The sequence below is a fragment of the Molothrus aeneus genome, chromosome 17 (genome assembly GCF_037042795.1).
Source record: "Molothrus aeneus isolate 106 chromosome 17, BPBGC_Maene_1.0, whole genome shotgun sequence".
Classification (NCBI taxonomy): domain Eukaryota; kingdom Metazoa; phylum Chordata; class Aves; order Passeriformes; family Icteridae; genus Molothrus; species Molothrus aeneus.
In genome coordinates this window covers 8,768,529-8,782,970 of record NC_089662.1, presented here as the reverse complement: position 1 = coordinate 8,782,970, position 14,442 = coordinate 8,768,529, and the positions used below count along the sequence as shown (strand labels likewise).

General features: G+C 61.2%; 1 protein-coding gene and 1 pseudogene across 1 annotated transcript; one reads left to right on the top strand and one right to left on the bottom strand.

Annotated features, from left to right (window-relative positions):
- The first annotated feature begins 460 nt into the window (after positions 1–460).
- Positions 461–1,855, top strand: LOC136564050 (ammonium transporter Rh type A pseudogene; annotated as a pseudogene).
- Positions 1,856–7,415: 5,560 nt separating this feature from the next.
- On the bottom strand, positions 7,416–14,172 carry C17H20orf204 (chromosome 17 C20orf204 homolog). The gene is given in 7 exon segments (XM_066561871.1): positions 7,416–8,140; positions 8,949–9,101; positions 9,198–9,260; positions 9,502–9,650; positions 12,583–12,638; positions 12,640–12,972; positions 14,144–14,172. Coding segments are annotated over 7 exon segments (939 nt in total). The 3' UTR covers positions 7,416–7,984.
- Positions 14,173–14,442: the final 270 nt, after the last annotated feature.

Sequence of the window (14,442 nt, the reverse complement as noted above, 5' to 3'; positions counted from 1 at the left end):
GTGGCAGAGCCAGAGCAGGAGCTGGCGTTGTCTGAGCTGCCAGCATCACTCCAGGGCTGCAGCAGGGAGGTCCCATTCCTGGATGGGGATAAGTTCAATGGGGATGAGTGCCGTGGTACCCTCATCCCTGGCCAGCTCCTCACCAAACTCCTTCTCCCTCATCTACCCCACCACAGGATTTTCTTGTTTCCCTTCAAAATCATAATGCCTCTCATGTCCACTTTTATGGCGGCCAAACAAGAACATGTGGTTATTTTATGGGTGCTGTGTTTAAAGAAGGGAAGGGCAAACCCCTCCTCTTCTGGAACATAAACCTGGATCTTTGGTTAATAATTAACCGTGGCCATAAAACCCTCAATGTAGGAGCAAGTGGAGCTCACCCCAGAAGCACTGCTGGGCTGTCACCTCACCCCAGTGCCCTGCTGACCACTGACCACCATCCCCTCCTGTCTGCTCCAGGATGGCTGTGCCACCCTCCACCTATCCCCATCGCCTCCTGCCCCTCTTCCTGGGGCTTTTCCAGGGTGCCCTGCTCCTCTTCTTTGCCCTCTTCGTCACCTATGATGAGCCTTCGGCGCAGGTGGAGGATACCAGCTTGGTGGCCAACCAGGTCTACAGCACCTTCCCCTTCTTCCAGGACATCCAGGTGATGCTGGTGGTGGGGCTGGGACTCCTGCTGACCTTCCTGCCCCGCTACGGGTTCAGCGCCCTCACCCACAACTTCCTCCTGCTCAACTTCTCCGTGCAGTGGGCACTGGTGCTGCAGGGCCTGCTCCACCACTTCCACCACGGCCAGATCCACCTGGACCTCCACAAACTCCTCCTCTCTGAGTTCGCTGCTGTGACAGTGCTTATCTCCGTGGGGGCCATCCTGGGGAGGGCCAGCCCCTGCCAGCTGCTGGTCATGGCCACCTGTGAGATCCCCTTCTACCTGGCCAGCGAGTGGGTCATTGTCACCTGCCTGGGCGTTCTGGATGTGGGTGGCACCATCACCATCCATGTTTTCTCCTGCTATTTCGGCCTTGGCGTGTCCAAGGCTCTGTTCAGGGCAACACAGCAGCCACTGCACCCCAAGGAGACCCCAACAACCAGCTCTGACCTCATGTCCCTGGTGGGGACGCTCATCCTCTGGGTTTTCTGGCCCAGCTTTGTGGCTGTCCTGTGCCAGCCGGGTGATGCCCAGCACCGTGCCATCCTAAACACCCTGCTGGCCATGAGTGCCAGTGCCATAACCACCGTGGTGGCCTCCAGCCTGCTGGACAGGGACGGCAAGCTCAGCCCCGGCCACCTGCAGAACGGCAGCCTGGCCGGCGGGGTGGCCATCGGCGTGGTGGCCGACATGGCCGTGCCCCCAGTGGCCGCCCTGGCCCTGGGCAGCCTCTCGGCCGTGCTGTGTGTCCTCGGCTTCAGGTTCCTCACCCCGCTCCTGGCGAGGAAACTCACACTCCACGACCAGTGCGGCATCCACAACCTCCACGGCTTGCCCGGCATCCTCGGCGCCGCAGCCAGCATCGTGGCCGTCCTGGTGGCGCCCAAGGACGCCTCCGGGTCCCATCCCTCTCAGCTGTCCCCTGCTGGGGGCAATGCCAGCGAGGCGGTGGAGGGGCAGGGCGGGTCCCGCGGGGTGGGCGGGCAGGCGCTGTGCCAGGCAGCGGGGCTGGCGGTGGCCGTGGGTGCCTCGCTGCTGGCCGGGCTGCTCACCGGGAGCGCCCTCCGGCTGCCCTGCCTGGCCCGGCCGCCCGAGCGCCTCTGCTTCGATGATTTGCTGTATTTTAAAATCCACGATCAGGCTGAGAGCCCGGGGCCAGACAGCAGCGCTGAGGAAGGAGCCCTGGCTCTGAAGGAGCAGGTTTAGGCAGTGGCGTTCGTGCAGCAGTAGGGAGGGTCGGGGAATGTTACAGACAGGATCAGCAGGCGAGAGATGCTGCCTGCTCTCACTCCTGCCCCATGTCTGGAGCCAGCTGTGGAGGATGCCGGCACAGCTGGGTCAGCACCGTAGCACTGGTCACCTCTCTGTCCTCCCACCCTGCAGCTGCAGCCCCTCTCCTGTGTCCCAGTGGCTCCCAGCGTCCGTTCACTCCCGGCAGCAGCCAGAGAAACGACCTGCTCAGGGTGTCTCCCCAGGATGGTTAATAGCCCCCGAGGAGCCCAGACGGCCGCTCTGCAGGGCACTGGCCTCGGCTGTTTCACTCCCAGCGAGCGGCATCACCCTCAGTGCTCACCCCGACCCTCCGCTCCAGATTCCCCTGCCCACGACGGGCGGCACCTGGAGGAGGCTGCCAGCTCAGGCCACAGCTACAGGAAAGGAACTCAGCATCCACTGCCCGGAACGTGGAACTGCAGCAGCAGGGAGATGGCCCCAAGCAAAGGACTTTACAGGGATCTGATAACCTGAGCTGGGCAATTCACCCTCCAGGAGAGTTTGCAAAGGGAAGCGCCAACCCTTTTGACAACTGGTGCAGCAATGAGGATGCAACCCAAGCACGGAGAGGAGCCTCGGAGAGAGAGCCAGGATGCAGGAGGCACCCGCAGCCCGCAGCACCCTCATCCCACCCCGAAGCTGGAGCTGGGAAAGCTGCGCCAGCATCCCAGGAAGAGCAGCGGCCCCATCCCATCCCAGCACGGGCAGCGAGCCGCTTCCACCCTGCGGAGGACAAAGGCTGCGGTCCATGGCTGGCATGCGGCAAGCTGGGAGCGCGGGGCCGCATCCTGCCCGGGGAGCGAGGGCTGTGATTCACATCCCCCCCGCCGTGAATCACCGCTGCCCCTGCGCCCCCACCGATCCCGCTGCTGCCGAGACGATGCGGGCCATGCTCCCGAGGGGGTCGAGGCCACCGAGCCCCCCAGCGCTGGCTGCAGGACTGGGGAGCTGCTGGCGAGGTTGGGGGTCCCCATCCCTGAGCGGGTGGGAGAGGGGCTGGATCCCTTCCACCCGGTGCAGCCCCAGGCGGAGCCAACACCAAGAGGGAGAGAGGCTGGGGAATTCGCCCTCCAATAATCACAAACAGGCTTGGGGGGCCGGGCGTGTTTGGTTAATTGTTAGAATAAAATATTGCCGAGCTCTGACAAAGAAATCCTGCCCCGCAGCCCGGCGCGGCCGAACAATGGGCCCCGGCGCAGGATGCTGCGGGCTGAGCAGTGGGGCCAGGGGCCTTGGGGGCGGGAGGCAGCTCGGTTCCCCCTTCCCCAAACGAGCCCCAGAGCCCCTCATCTCCTTGGCAGCTCGGTGTGGATGGGCCCCATGACAGCGTGGAGCCATCGGAGCGGGGACCAGCCCTGCCCATCAGTGCCTGGATCCCGCTGGGCGCCGAGAGCCGCCGGGACCGGGGAGCCGCGATCCCACCGGGGCCGGATGGGCAGCACCAGCCCCCGTGCGAGCCCTCCCGTGAGAGCCCGGCAGGCCAGGCCCCGTGCGAGCCCTCCCGTGAGAGCCCGGCAGGTCAGGCCCTGCATCGAGGCCTGCCGGGTCTGATGGCAGCTCCAGCACCGGGAGAGGGACACGGGGTCAGCGGCACCGGGGCTCAGACACCCTGTGGGGAAGGTGGAGGGGAGCCACGTGCACAGGCGTTTACACACCTGTAATCACACACACGTGTGTGCACAGCCCTGCACTCACAACAGCCCAGGCCTGTGCCCAGACACACGGGCACACACACATGCACACACACATGTACACACACATATGTGCACACACATCTGCGCACACACATCTGTGTACACACACACACATGTACACACCTGCATCATGCGATGCACAGACACACATGCACACACACATCTGTGCACACACACATGTACACACACATATGTGCACACACATCTGTGCACACACACAGTGTACACACCTGCATGTAATGCATGGACACATGCACACACACACATGCACACACACATCTGTGCACACACACATGCACACACACACATGCATGTAATGCATGGGCACATGCACACACACATCTGTGCACACACACACATGTACACACACATGTGCCCACACATCTGTGCACACACACATGCACACACACACATGCATGTAATGCATGGACACATGCACACACACACATGCACACACACATCTGTGCTCACACACCCAGCACCCACTCACATCCACATGCAGGCACAGCCCCGAGGCTGTGAACCTCTTGCTGTCGGGGACAGTGGAGCAGCAGCCGCTTTCCAGCATCTCCCGGCCCTTCCCGGCGAGGATGAGGACGCAGGCTCCCGCTGAGCAGCCCGCGGCAGCCAGCGGGGGAGCGAGCAGAGCAGCGAGGGCGCAGGGAGGGGAGCACACCCGGAGCCGGGGCTGGGCACACCCCGCCTCCCGGCTGGCATGTCCTGGCACGGGCACCCTGGCACGCCGCGGCACAATCTGGTCGGCAGATGCTCCAAAAACCAGCAAGAGGCCCAAGAAATGATGGGGGGGTCAGCGCTTTCCCACTGCCCACAGGGGCTTAGGCACCCGGTGACCCACGGCCAGGACCCACCTGGGTCATGGCACAGCTCCATCAGCCTGGCCATCCCTCCTCCCTGGGACCCGCTGTGCTGTTCTGCCTCTGGGTGTGCTGCCCAGAGCTCCCTGCTCCTCCAAACCAGTCTCTCTCCAAAGGATGGAGCAGTCAGATATTTTGCAGAGCCTCCAGCGTTTATCACACTGTAAATCTGGGCTTTCAGCAGCTTCACGAAGCTGCAGGGAGATGGGAGAGAACAAAACGCTGCTCTGCTCCATCAGACACAGCCTGCGTGTGCCAGGGCTGCCAGGGGCTGGGCCCCCAGCCCCGCTGCAGAGGGAGTGAGTATTGAAGCAGAGGGTTTATGTGGGCAAGGGTCCCCTGGAGCCAAGAGGGGCTGCTGGCACCCCAAGATGGTGATGGCTCAGGGACAGCTGCGTTTTGGGGGACAGTGGTGGTGAGGAGGGCTGAAACGTGCCTCTGTGGAACCACAGCAGCCCCTGTCCCCCAGGCATGGTCCCCCAGTGTGGCAAAGCTCCCCACGCACAGAGCCTGGGCACAGTACCCCGGTGTGGACCCAGAGCACAGCAGCTGGGCACTGCCCCCCTGTATGGGCCCCGGGCATGGTGCCCCACTCTGGTCCCCCAGAGCAGTGCCCCCCTCACTGGGCTCTGCTGCTGCCTCTGAGCTTAGCCCCGAGCCGGGTTGGGATGCAGCCCAGTGATCCTGGCAAGGAGCACCAGCCCCCATCCTCGCCCCCATCCCTGTCCCTGCAGCCACTCCACCAACCCCCACCCCCCAGGGGACCCTGCTGTGATTGCAAAACAAGCGGGGAGGGGAGGAAGCCGGGGCTGTGCTGCTCGCACAGCGCTCGGATGCAGCTGGCAAAGCGAGCCGGGCACAGGGCACGAGGTGGGGCTGTGGGCACGGCCAGGAGCCCCCAGCCCCTGCGTGCCCTCGGCTCCAGCACCCTGTGCAGCCCCTGCCACGTCCCTGCAGGGCCTGCACGAGGGCACACAGGGACCCCGGGCGAGGCAGGGGCTGGCTGGGCCCTGAGCTGCTGCCGCCGAGTGCCTGGCACAGCACAGGGGGACTGGGGGGCCGTGGCAGCGGCTGGAGCCACATCAGAGCAGCCCCCCTGGAGCAGATAGGAGCACACAGAGCTGCCCTCGAAGGAAATGTGCTCACTCCCATGTGCTGCACACTTGGGTTCGCTTCGCTGCTATTTTTATTTGACTTTTCAGGGCCTGTTTCCTTTTTCCGGCTGTTTTTGCTGTGATTCCACCATCACAACGACCTCGTTTTTCCCCCTCCCTCCCTGTTGCTTCTTCCTTCACTCTTTCCTTCCTTTCCATGCACTCATTCCCACTGCCACACCAGGCTCCCAGCAGCAGCTGCCTGTGAGGGAAGGGTAGTAAAGGGAGGTGGTTTTTGCTCTGGTTTATCTGGGAAGGTGCTGACAGGTCACTGAAGGGGGGACTTTGCTCCAGCCTTGATAAAGAGAAAGGTTGGGAGTCACCCTGTCCCAAGCCACCGTCCCCATCCTGTTGGTGCCTGAGCTATCAGGTCCTGCCGTGGCCCCCAGCCTCATCCATGGGATATCAAGTGTCAGTAGGGCTATTTTGGGATGCTTGTGGTTTGTGGAGGGACCCTGGTTGGGATAAGGGAGGAGGAATAAGAAAAAAAACCTAGGAACTGAACCAGTGCAAAAGCTCCTGTGGGGGCAGCAGAAATGGCAGTACTGGCTCCCGAGGAGGAGGAGGATGGAGCTGAGAGGAAGGAGCCCAGGCATTGTGGGGCCAGCTGGGGAGGAGCATGGCTCCAGGAGGGCTCTGGCATTGGGATGAGCTGAGCTGTGGCTCCCTGGCCAGCCCCTGGTGCCAGCCTGCCCCGTGCCAGGGACACAGCATCTTCCAGGGACCCCACAAGAGCAGCATTCCCAGGCTGCACCCCCTGCTCTGACCCCCAGCCAGGGTCCCTGTCCTGCCCCATCAAATCCACGAGTCCTGCCTGCACCCTGCTGCACCCCAGGGACTCTGCTGTGCCCAGGGCAGGGAGGGCTCTCCCCCACCCACCCCTGGTCATGAAGCCCTTCCAGCTCCTCCCAGCCCAATTCCCAGGGGGAATTGCAGGGTGTGGGCAAGGACCCCTGAGCACCCCTTGCCTTTCCCTCCCTGAATCCCCCCTTCCCAGTTTGAACCCCCAGAAACCCCCAGGGAGAGCCGCCCCCACCTCCTCCAGAGCATGTGGGGTACCCCCCTCCCTGCAGCGCTCAGTGCCCCCCTGGGCACGGCCCTGCCCGGCCCAGGGTCGGTGGCCGAGCTCGGTGGGGACGAGGGCCGGCGATGCTGGAGTGGCCATGGGAAGAGCCGGCGTGGGCAGCGCCCGGCTCCGCTCAGCACACGCAGCCCGCTGCTGCCATCTCGTGTCCTGCTCAGCCCCTCGGGGCTGGGACAGCAGCACACGGCCGGAGACGGGCTGGGGAAACTGAGGCACGGGCACGCTGGGGTGGGGGAACTGAGGCAGACCCTCCCGGCTGTTGCTCCAGGGGAAACGTCCTTCCAAAAAAGCAGCTCCTGGTTTCCATCTCCCCACACCAGGGATGCAGAGAGAGTGAGCAGAGAGTGTGTCCTCCCCTGCTGTGGGCTTCTGCCTGGGCTTCCATGGCCAGAGCCAGCACTGTGCCGGCTCCATCCACAGCACAAGAGCCCCTGGATCACCAGATAAAGCACCCAAAGTACTTCCAGGGAAGGAGAGGTTTTATTTCTGGCTTCCCAGAGGCTGTTTGCTACCCAACAAAGCAGTGGAGGCCACAGGCAGGGTGCTGGCAGAGCACAGTGACAAGGGAGGATGCCCTTCACCTCACCCCACCCCAACCCCACCATCCCTCCCTGCTGGGGCACCCACAGTGCCAAGCACACCCCGGTCCCTCCACAGTGGTGCCTGTCACTGAGGCTGAGCCTCGCCCTCAAGCCCCCACACTGCCTGGCAGTTTTGGATATCAGAACCCCCCAGGCTTCCCCAGTGATGCACCTTTACCTCCCTGTTCACTGAGGGTGCCCGGCTGCTCTGCACATCCCAGCAGTGCCTCAGGGACACCTGTCCCCATGCACAGCGCTGGTAACCTCAGAGCCTTGCAGATCACTGTGGCCTCACCTGCAGCAGAGCCCCCAGAGCAGAGCCATGGCCCCACATGTCCTCTTTCTGCCCCAAAACACACCCATTGTCCTCAAGAGAGCAGCAGGTTCTGCAGGGCTGGGAGCAACTAAGAATCCACACCTCACCTTCTTCTTTTGGTTCTTTCCCTTCTTCTTCCCAGTGTTTCTGGTGCTCCAGGTGTCTGCCACAGCCATCCCACAGCAAACCAACCTGCCAGCCCCAGCCAGGAGTGGTGGATCGGGTGCCTGGGCACGGCTTGGAGCAGGAGGATGAATCCAGCCCTCAGGGCTGAGTCTGTCCCAGCTTCCCAAGCGAGCCGCAGGCAGCCCCGGGGCTGGAGCAGCGCATCCATCCCCCGGCGGGCGCCCAGGGCGTCCCTACGAGTCCCAGGAGGTCTGGCGGGGAGCGTGCAGGGCGTTGAGCTTCTCCCAGCAGGTCGCCAGCCTCTCCGCCCTCCTGCCGATGTCCCGCAGCCGCTGCTGCCTCCTGCGGGCCGGCTGCCGCCGCGGGGCCGGGGCCGTGTGCGCCGGGCTCTGTGGTCCGTGCGCCCGGGGAGGGACAGAACCCCCCCCACATCACAGAGACATTAGTCAGGGGACAAAAGGCACCACACACACGGCTGAGCTGGCCAAACTGCCTATGGCCATGGCAAGGACATGGTCTCAGGTCCCCAAGATCCCCCCAAAGGTGGCTGTCCCTGCCTGAGCTGGCAGCATGCACCCCAGAGCACACCCATGGACACCAGAGCAGATCTCCAGAGCAGCTGCAGCTCCATCCCACACCAGCAGACCCCAGGCAGGGAGGACAGTCCCAGCCCCGTGCCAGGTCAGGCAGAGCTGGGAGCTGGCATCCACTGCCCTTGGTTTTCCCTGCTGGTTGATGAACTGCTGGTGCTGCCATAGGGATCCCCTGCATGGAGATTCCCCAGCAGAGCCTCGGAGATGCCAGAGGAACCCAGACCAGCCCTTAGGGGAGAAATGCCAATTCTTGCCTATGAGCACTCAGGAGCAAGAGCAGGACAGGGTGAGCATCCCACCAGGACAAGGCCCTGCGTTCCCCTCAGCCGTGGCATCGTGGCACATGTGGAAAAACCCACTTGGGAGCCAGTGGTAAAACCCCACCAGCCTGGCACACACTGCCACAACTGAACCCCCCTCCCTTGGTTATTCTGAAGCTCCCAGGGATGGATGTGCCATCAGCTTTCCCCAGCTCCCAGAGCGAAGCAGGCAGAGCCTGGAGACTCCTCATGGGCAGCCAGGAGAGCACAAACAAGGCAAGCTCTGCCCACAGCCCTGGGAACTGGGAGCCACTGACATGGCTGGGAAGTAGAGGGCTTCCTACCTTGCTGATTTTCCTGCAGTTCTCCCGGAGCACAGTGTTGGTGTTCCTGGCCACCCTCCAGACCGCCAGCTCCTGGGGGCCCTGCAGGGTGCCGGCCCCCACCTCCCGCAGGGACATGCTGATGTTGTAGATGGACAGCAGGATCTTGTGGTCCTGCAGAGGAGAAGCACAGGGCAGGGAGGGAGGCTCCGTGGCTCCCTGGGGGCTCAGCCCACGCCATGCCCCAGCCCCGGGTCCCTCCATGCTCACCTTGTCTGAACGACAAGCAGGCCCAGCCCTCCCGCTCCTGTACACCGACCCAGTCAGGTTCCTCTGCAGAAACAAAGCAAAAACATCCAGCAGCTCTCAGGATCAGTGCCTCCCACTTGGAACAAGGATCCCCTATTTTATCACAACCACAATCCCCCATTTAAACAACAAACCCCAACCCTGCTGGCAAAGCAGCCAGCTCCACATTAAGGTTCCCTCCCCACGTCCCTGCTCAGGGCTGCACCCAGCCCAGCAGCATCCCCGGGCCAGGGCTGGCCCCAGGCAGAGCCCTGCCTTGGCTCACCAGGTTCTGGAGCTCATGGAAGATGACTGCACGGTACTGCCGCAGGATCTTGGCAATGCTGCACCTCCTGCCTCTGCTCAGCACGGCCACCAGCAGGAGCAGCAGAACAGCACAGGACAGCACCCGGGGGAAAATCTGCCAGGGAAGGGCTCACAGTCAGCTGGGGATTAAAGGATGTCCTGGGCTCTGCCTTCAGCCCTTGGCAGAATCTCTATTGGACCTGTACCTGAAGATGCAACATGTGATGGAGGAGCCTCAACCGTCTTCTCTCCCAAAGAATATCCTCCCTGATGAGCCATCTCCCCTTGGGGCAAAGCCCTTGGGAAACTGCTCCAGCCTGAGCCCAGCCCAGCAGCGCTGCCCATGGCACACACAGAGCTCTCTCTGATGCCAGCAGGTGGGTTCTTGGCACAGAGCTATGCCAGGGGCCTGTGGCAGTCTGTGGGGCTCACCCCTGAGCTCTCTGCCCCAACATGGTTCCACTAGATCCCCACCTTGTGCCATTTCAAGGCCAGAGAACCTCGAGTGCCAAAACCCAAGGGGAGCAGAGAGGGAGGTGCTGGGCTCCTTGGAGAGGAGCTGGAGGCAGGAGCTGCCTGCTCCCCACCAGCAACATCCACAGCACAGCTCAAACTGATCGAAACACCTCAAAGGGATGCTCCCACACCTCTGTAATACAGCATTTTTCCAGCTTCCCTGCAGCTCAGGCTCATCCCAGGCTTGGGGGCCCTCACCACAAGCAGCACAAGCATCTGCTCTCACCAGCACATCCCAGCTGCTGCTGAGCTCCTGGCTCCAAACCTCCAACAGCCCCAGGCTGGCCCCTGCAGAGCGGGGAACCCCAAGGGCTGACACCTGAGCTGGCAGAGGGGCACAGGGAGGGGTGGATGGACCCTCCAAGGCAGGGATGAATCCCACAGCTTTGAAGAAAAGCCAGCACAAGCTCAAGTGACCAGGACTGGGGATATTTGAGCAGCCCAGCAGCAGCAGAGTGAGGATGAGGAGCTCAAAGTTTGTTCCAGGAAAGGAACCCAACAGCTCAACACATCTCCACATTCTGAGCGAGGGCACAGCCCTGGGGCCCCAGCCTGGCATTTCTGTCATTTCGCATTTTCAGGAAAAGTCCCCCCCAAACACAACCCCCTCCCAAACAACCTCATGCTGCAGGTGTCAGGTCTGGGCAGGCAGAAAGCAGCTCAGCTCCTTCCAACTATGCAACCCCTGTGCTGCAGCCAAAGCGAGGGGGAAGGGGCCACAGCTCTGCCTGCTGCTCCCCACCTCAGCTCAGGGGTCACTGCCTTCCCCAGCACCTCTGCACTTGCTCTTCTGCTCCAAGAAACCATAAGTATTTCCATCACTGAATTCCAAGCCCAGGCACACTCCATCTGTCCTCATCTGACGAGAACCTGGGGGTTTTTTTTGTAAAATCCACACCTGCTCTGTGTTCCCTACTCAATCCTGGGCTAGACCTGGTTCCAAAAGGGTGAGGAAACGAAACCTTTTCCCATCCTCTTGCAGCTCAGTGGGAGTGATGGAGGCTTAACATGTGGCAAAATTCAACACAGCACAGCTCTGGACACCTGGACACAACCATCACCTTGGAGCACGTGTGAAGAGAGGAGCAAACCCCGGTGTAACCTGTAGAAATCCCATTGGGCTCTTCAGCATCCCTAATCACCACAGATCTTCCAGCAGAGCTGTGCTGAGCTCTACCTGGGAGCTGGGAAGGGCAGGGAAAAGCCTCCTTGTGCTGCTGGCTTTGCTCCCTGCAAACCACTGAGAGATCTTGCCCCAGAGGTGATTAAGCAGAGACCTGAGGGTATAATCAAAGGAGAGCACTGCTCCCATGAGGACACCCTGACCAAAGTCTAAGGGTTGCTCTCCAGAGGTCTCCTCTGCCAGGAAGGCAAGGCTGTGCAATTTTACCAAGAATAGGGGAATTACTTCCCTGAAGTGGTGTATTAAACAACTGGGACCCAGTTTTAGGAGAAAGCACACCATTTCCAGCATTCCAACCCAGCCAAGGCTGGGCTCAGTGCTCAGCCCAGAAGGAAGTGCAGAGTAGTCCAGGGAACAGCCACGGCAGGAGGTCAGCAGGTGCGGTAGGTGCTTCCCCCCACCATGGAAAGCAGGAAAGCAGCAGTGACAAGAGAGGGATGCAGGGAGCCTGAGGTGGCAAATCCTGCTCCCTTCAGGATGGAGGAGACCAAGTTCAGCAGCTGATTTAGGGTTATTCCTTCTGCCTTCACCCCCATCCCACAGCAGCAAGCTACAGGCAGGTGGCACATCCCTTCCTAGGGGAGAGCTGGCAGTGAAGGAGCAGCCTTGGGAAGCACGGGTGCAGGACAGGCACAGCTAATCTCATCCTCACTCTAATCCTCCAGCAAATACAAAGAGATAAGGGGAATCACCATTGTTGATAGAGCAGCTCCTGCTGGCACTCCTGCCAGTCCCAGCCAGCAAAGCAGCAAGGGGCAATTCCTGCTGCCAGCCTGGGAATCCCACCAGGTCCTTCCAGCCAGCCAGACTCTGTCCCTGGGTCCCTCCTACCCAAAGGGACTCTGTCACCTCCCAGAGCCCCAAGGCAGGGATAAACCCTCCATTCTCTTCCTCAGGACCAGCCAGATCCAAGCCCCATCCCAGCGAGGTCTCAGCCTCATCCCAGACCCAGCAGCCTGATCCCAGCTGGACCAGCTTCCCCGGCCAGACCCCAGCCCTTCCTCACAGACTCCCAGCTCAGATCCTTAGAGGGGTCGCGATGGAACAAAGTCCCATTTGGACCCAGCCCAGTCCCATTCCAACTGCTCCAAGCCCTTTCCCAAGTGCTCTGGCCCCATCCCGACCAGTGCGAGCCCCTCTCCCGGTGGATCCAAGCCTCATTCCCGGAGAAGCAGTCACCTCCCGACAGGTCCCAAGCCCCACCGCGGGTGCTGCGAGTCCCACTCCGGCCGAGCCGACCCCATCCCGGCAGCGCGGCGGGCTCCGGTCCGTCAGAGGCTCCAGGGAGGGGTGTCCGGAGAAGAGGAAGGGGGTGCCGGGGACAAGGGGGGGTGTCCCGGGGACAAGGGGGTGTCCCGGCGCACTCACCATGGAGCCCCGCGGGCGCGGCGGTCCCGGGGAGCCCGGTCCGGCCCCGTCCCGCTGCGCCGGGGCCCGCGGTTTGAACTTGGCTCCACGGTGGGAGGGGAGGGGACGGGCCCGGCCGCCGCGGGGGGGACGGGACACGGCACCGCCGCCGGCCCAGCCCCGGCCCCGCGGGGGAGCCCGCCCGGCCCCCCCGGCCGCAGGGAGCAGCGGCGGTGCCCGGGGTGCGAGAGGGTCCCTCTGGGCCGGAGGGGCCGGCAGGGCAGGAGCCCCTGCTCGCAGCCACCCGGGGATTCCAACCCACGCGTGTCCCCAGCCCGGAGCTGCACGCTCTGCTGCAAACCCCCGCGGTTTCGATTTCTGTTGGCGTGGGGCGATTCTTTCACTCTGCGTTCACAGACCGCAGTGGGTGAACACTGACAACGGCACCAAGTGACTGTCCAGGGTGAGACCCCCAAAATATCAACGCGAGGAATGTCCTCGTGCTTCCCACCAAAGCCCTCTCCTCCTTCCCCTCTGCATTTTGTACCTCACCCCCAGCCCAGGCACAGAAATTGCCCTGACTCAATTTGTATCAATTTTGGGACAAACCGAACTGACTGCAACAAGGCTCCGCTGAGGAGCTGAATGTGGGTGATTGAGTAAGAAATAGAACAAATGGTGAATAATCCAGCTCTGCTCAGCTTGGTGAGAACGTCCCTCCCCAGGAAGTGGGACCCACAGCACACTGCAGCATTCCACTGGGACAGGACCCATATAACTTCTTTATTGAGCTCTATATATAGCTAAAATTCATGGGTGCCATAATCCATTTAAAAACCACCAGGACATCTACAAACATTAAAAGGCTCTAAGATTGATGGCCCCTTTTAAGTAAGAAAAAATAATCTCCAAGCTAAGGAATGTAGCCCAAAGGAAAGCTGCAGGTACCAGGAGCAGGTGGCCAAAGGAGCCTGATGTTGTGAGAAGGTGGCACAGTGTCCAGCAAAAGGCCCCGTCCTTGGGGCTTCCACATCCCAAAAATTCCTTGCAAGATGAGGTAGTGCCACCTAAGCAAGGGGCAGGGGTAGCATGAGGATCCCATCAGTGGGTTCCACCTGTGTTACCTGGCTCAAGGGAAATGCTCCCAAAATAGGTCAGCAATCTCCCCAGCAGGAAAAGCCACACCACTGCAATTCCCACTGCCCCTTCCCATCCCAATTCTGCAGCACCAACTGGGCAGAGGGACTTATGCACCACAAGCAGCCAGCTTACCCCAGTACATCACTACACCAGGAATCAGAATGCCACATTCCTTGCCCAGAAAAGCAGGATATAGCCCCCATGGGAGCACAGGAGGCTGAAAGACAGCACACATTGAAAACTACTTTTCAAGTTGTTTTCATCCTGCACTTTCTGCCTCAGTCTTGAATTCTTGTCCAGCCAGGTTCCCTTGCCATGTCTACCCTCTCCTTCGAATATCATCTCCATTCCCCTTCCCAAACTCTTCCACTCTCTTCCAGCAATGGCACAAAATCCCTAAGCAAGAGCCTCTCAACTCCCAGTGCCTCTCACTCACCTTTGGGAAACGACAATTCCATGGGACATCCGTGGAATGTCTACACCCTTTCATCAGCTATTCCAGAGAATGCACATGAGTTTCCATTATGAACCCAAAGAAACAAAGGCTTTTGCTCCCAGACCAACCTGGAAGCAAAAGCCTTTCTGCTCCAGGGTTAAAAGATCCGTTTTTGGCTTCTCATCCGTTTTGGCAAGAGGCTGTAGCCCAGCTTGGTGCAGCCAGCACTGGCAGGCAACTTCCCAGAGTGCTGGGAGCCTGATAAGTCCAAAGGTTTCTGCTATCAGACCCCCTCTTCC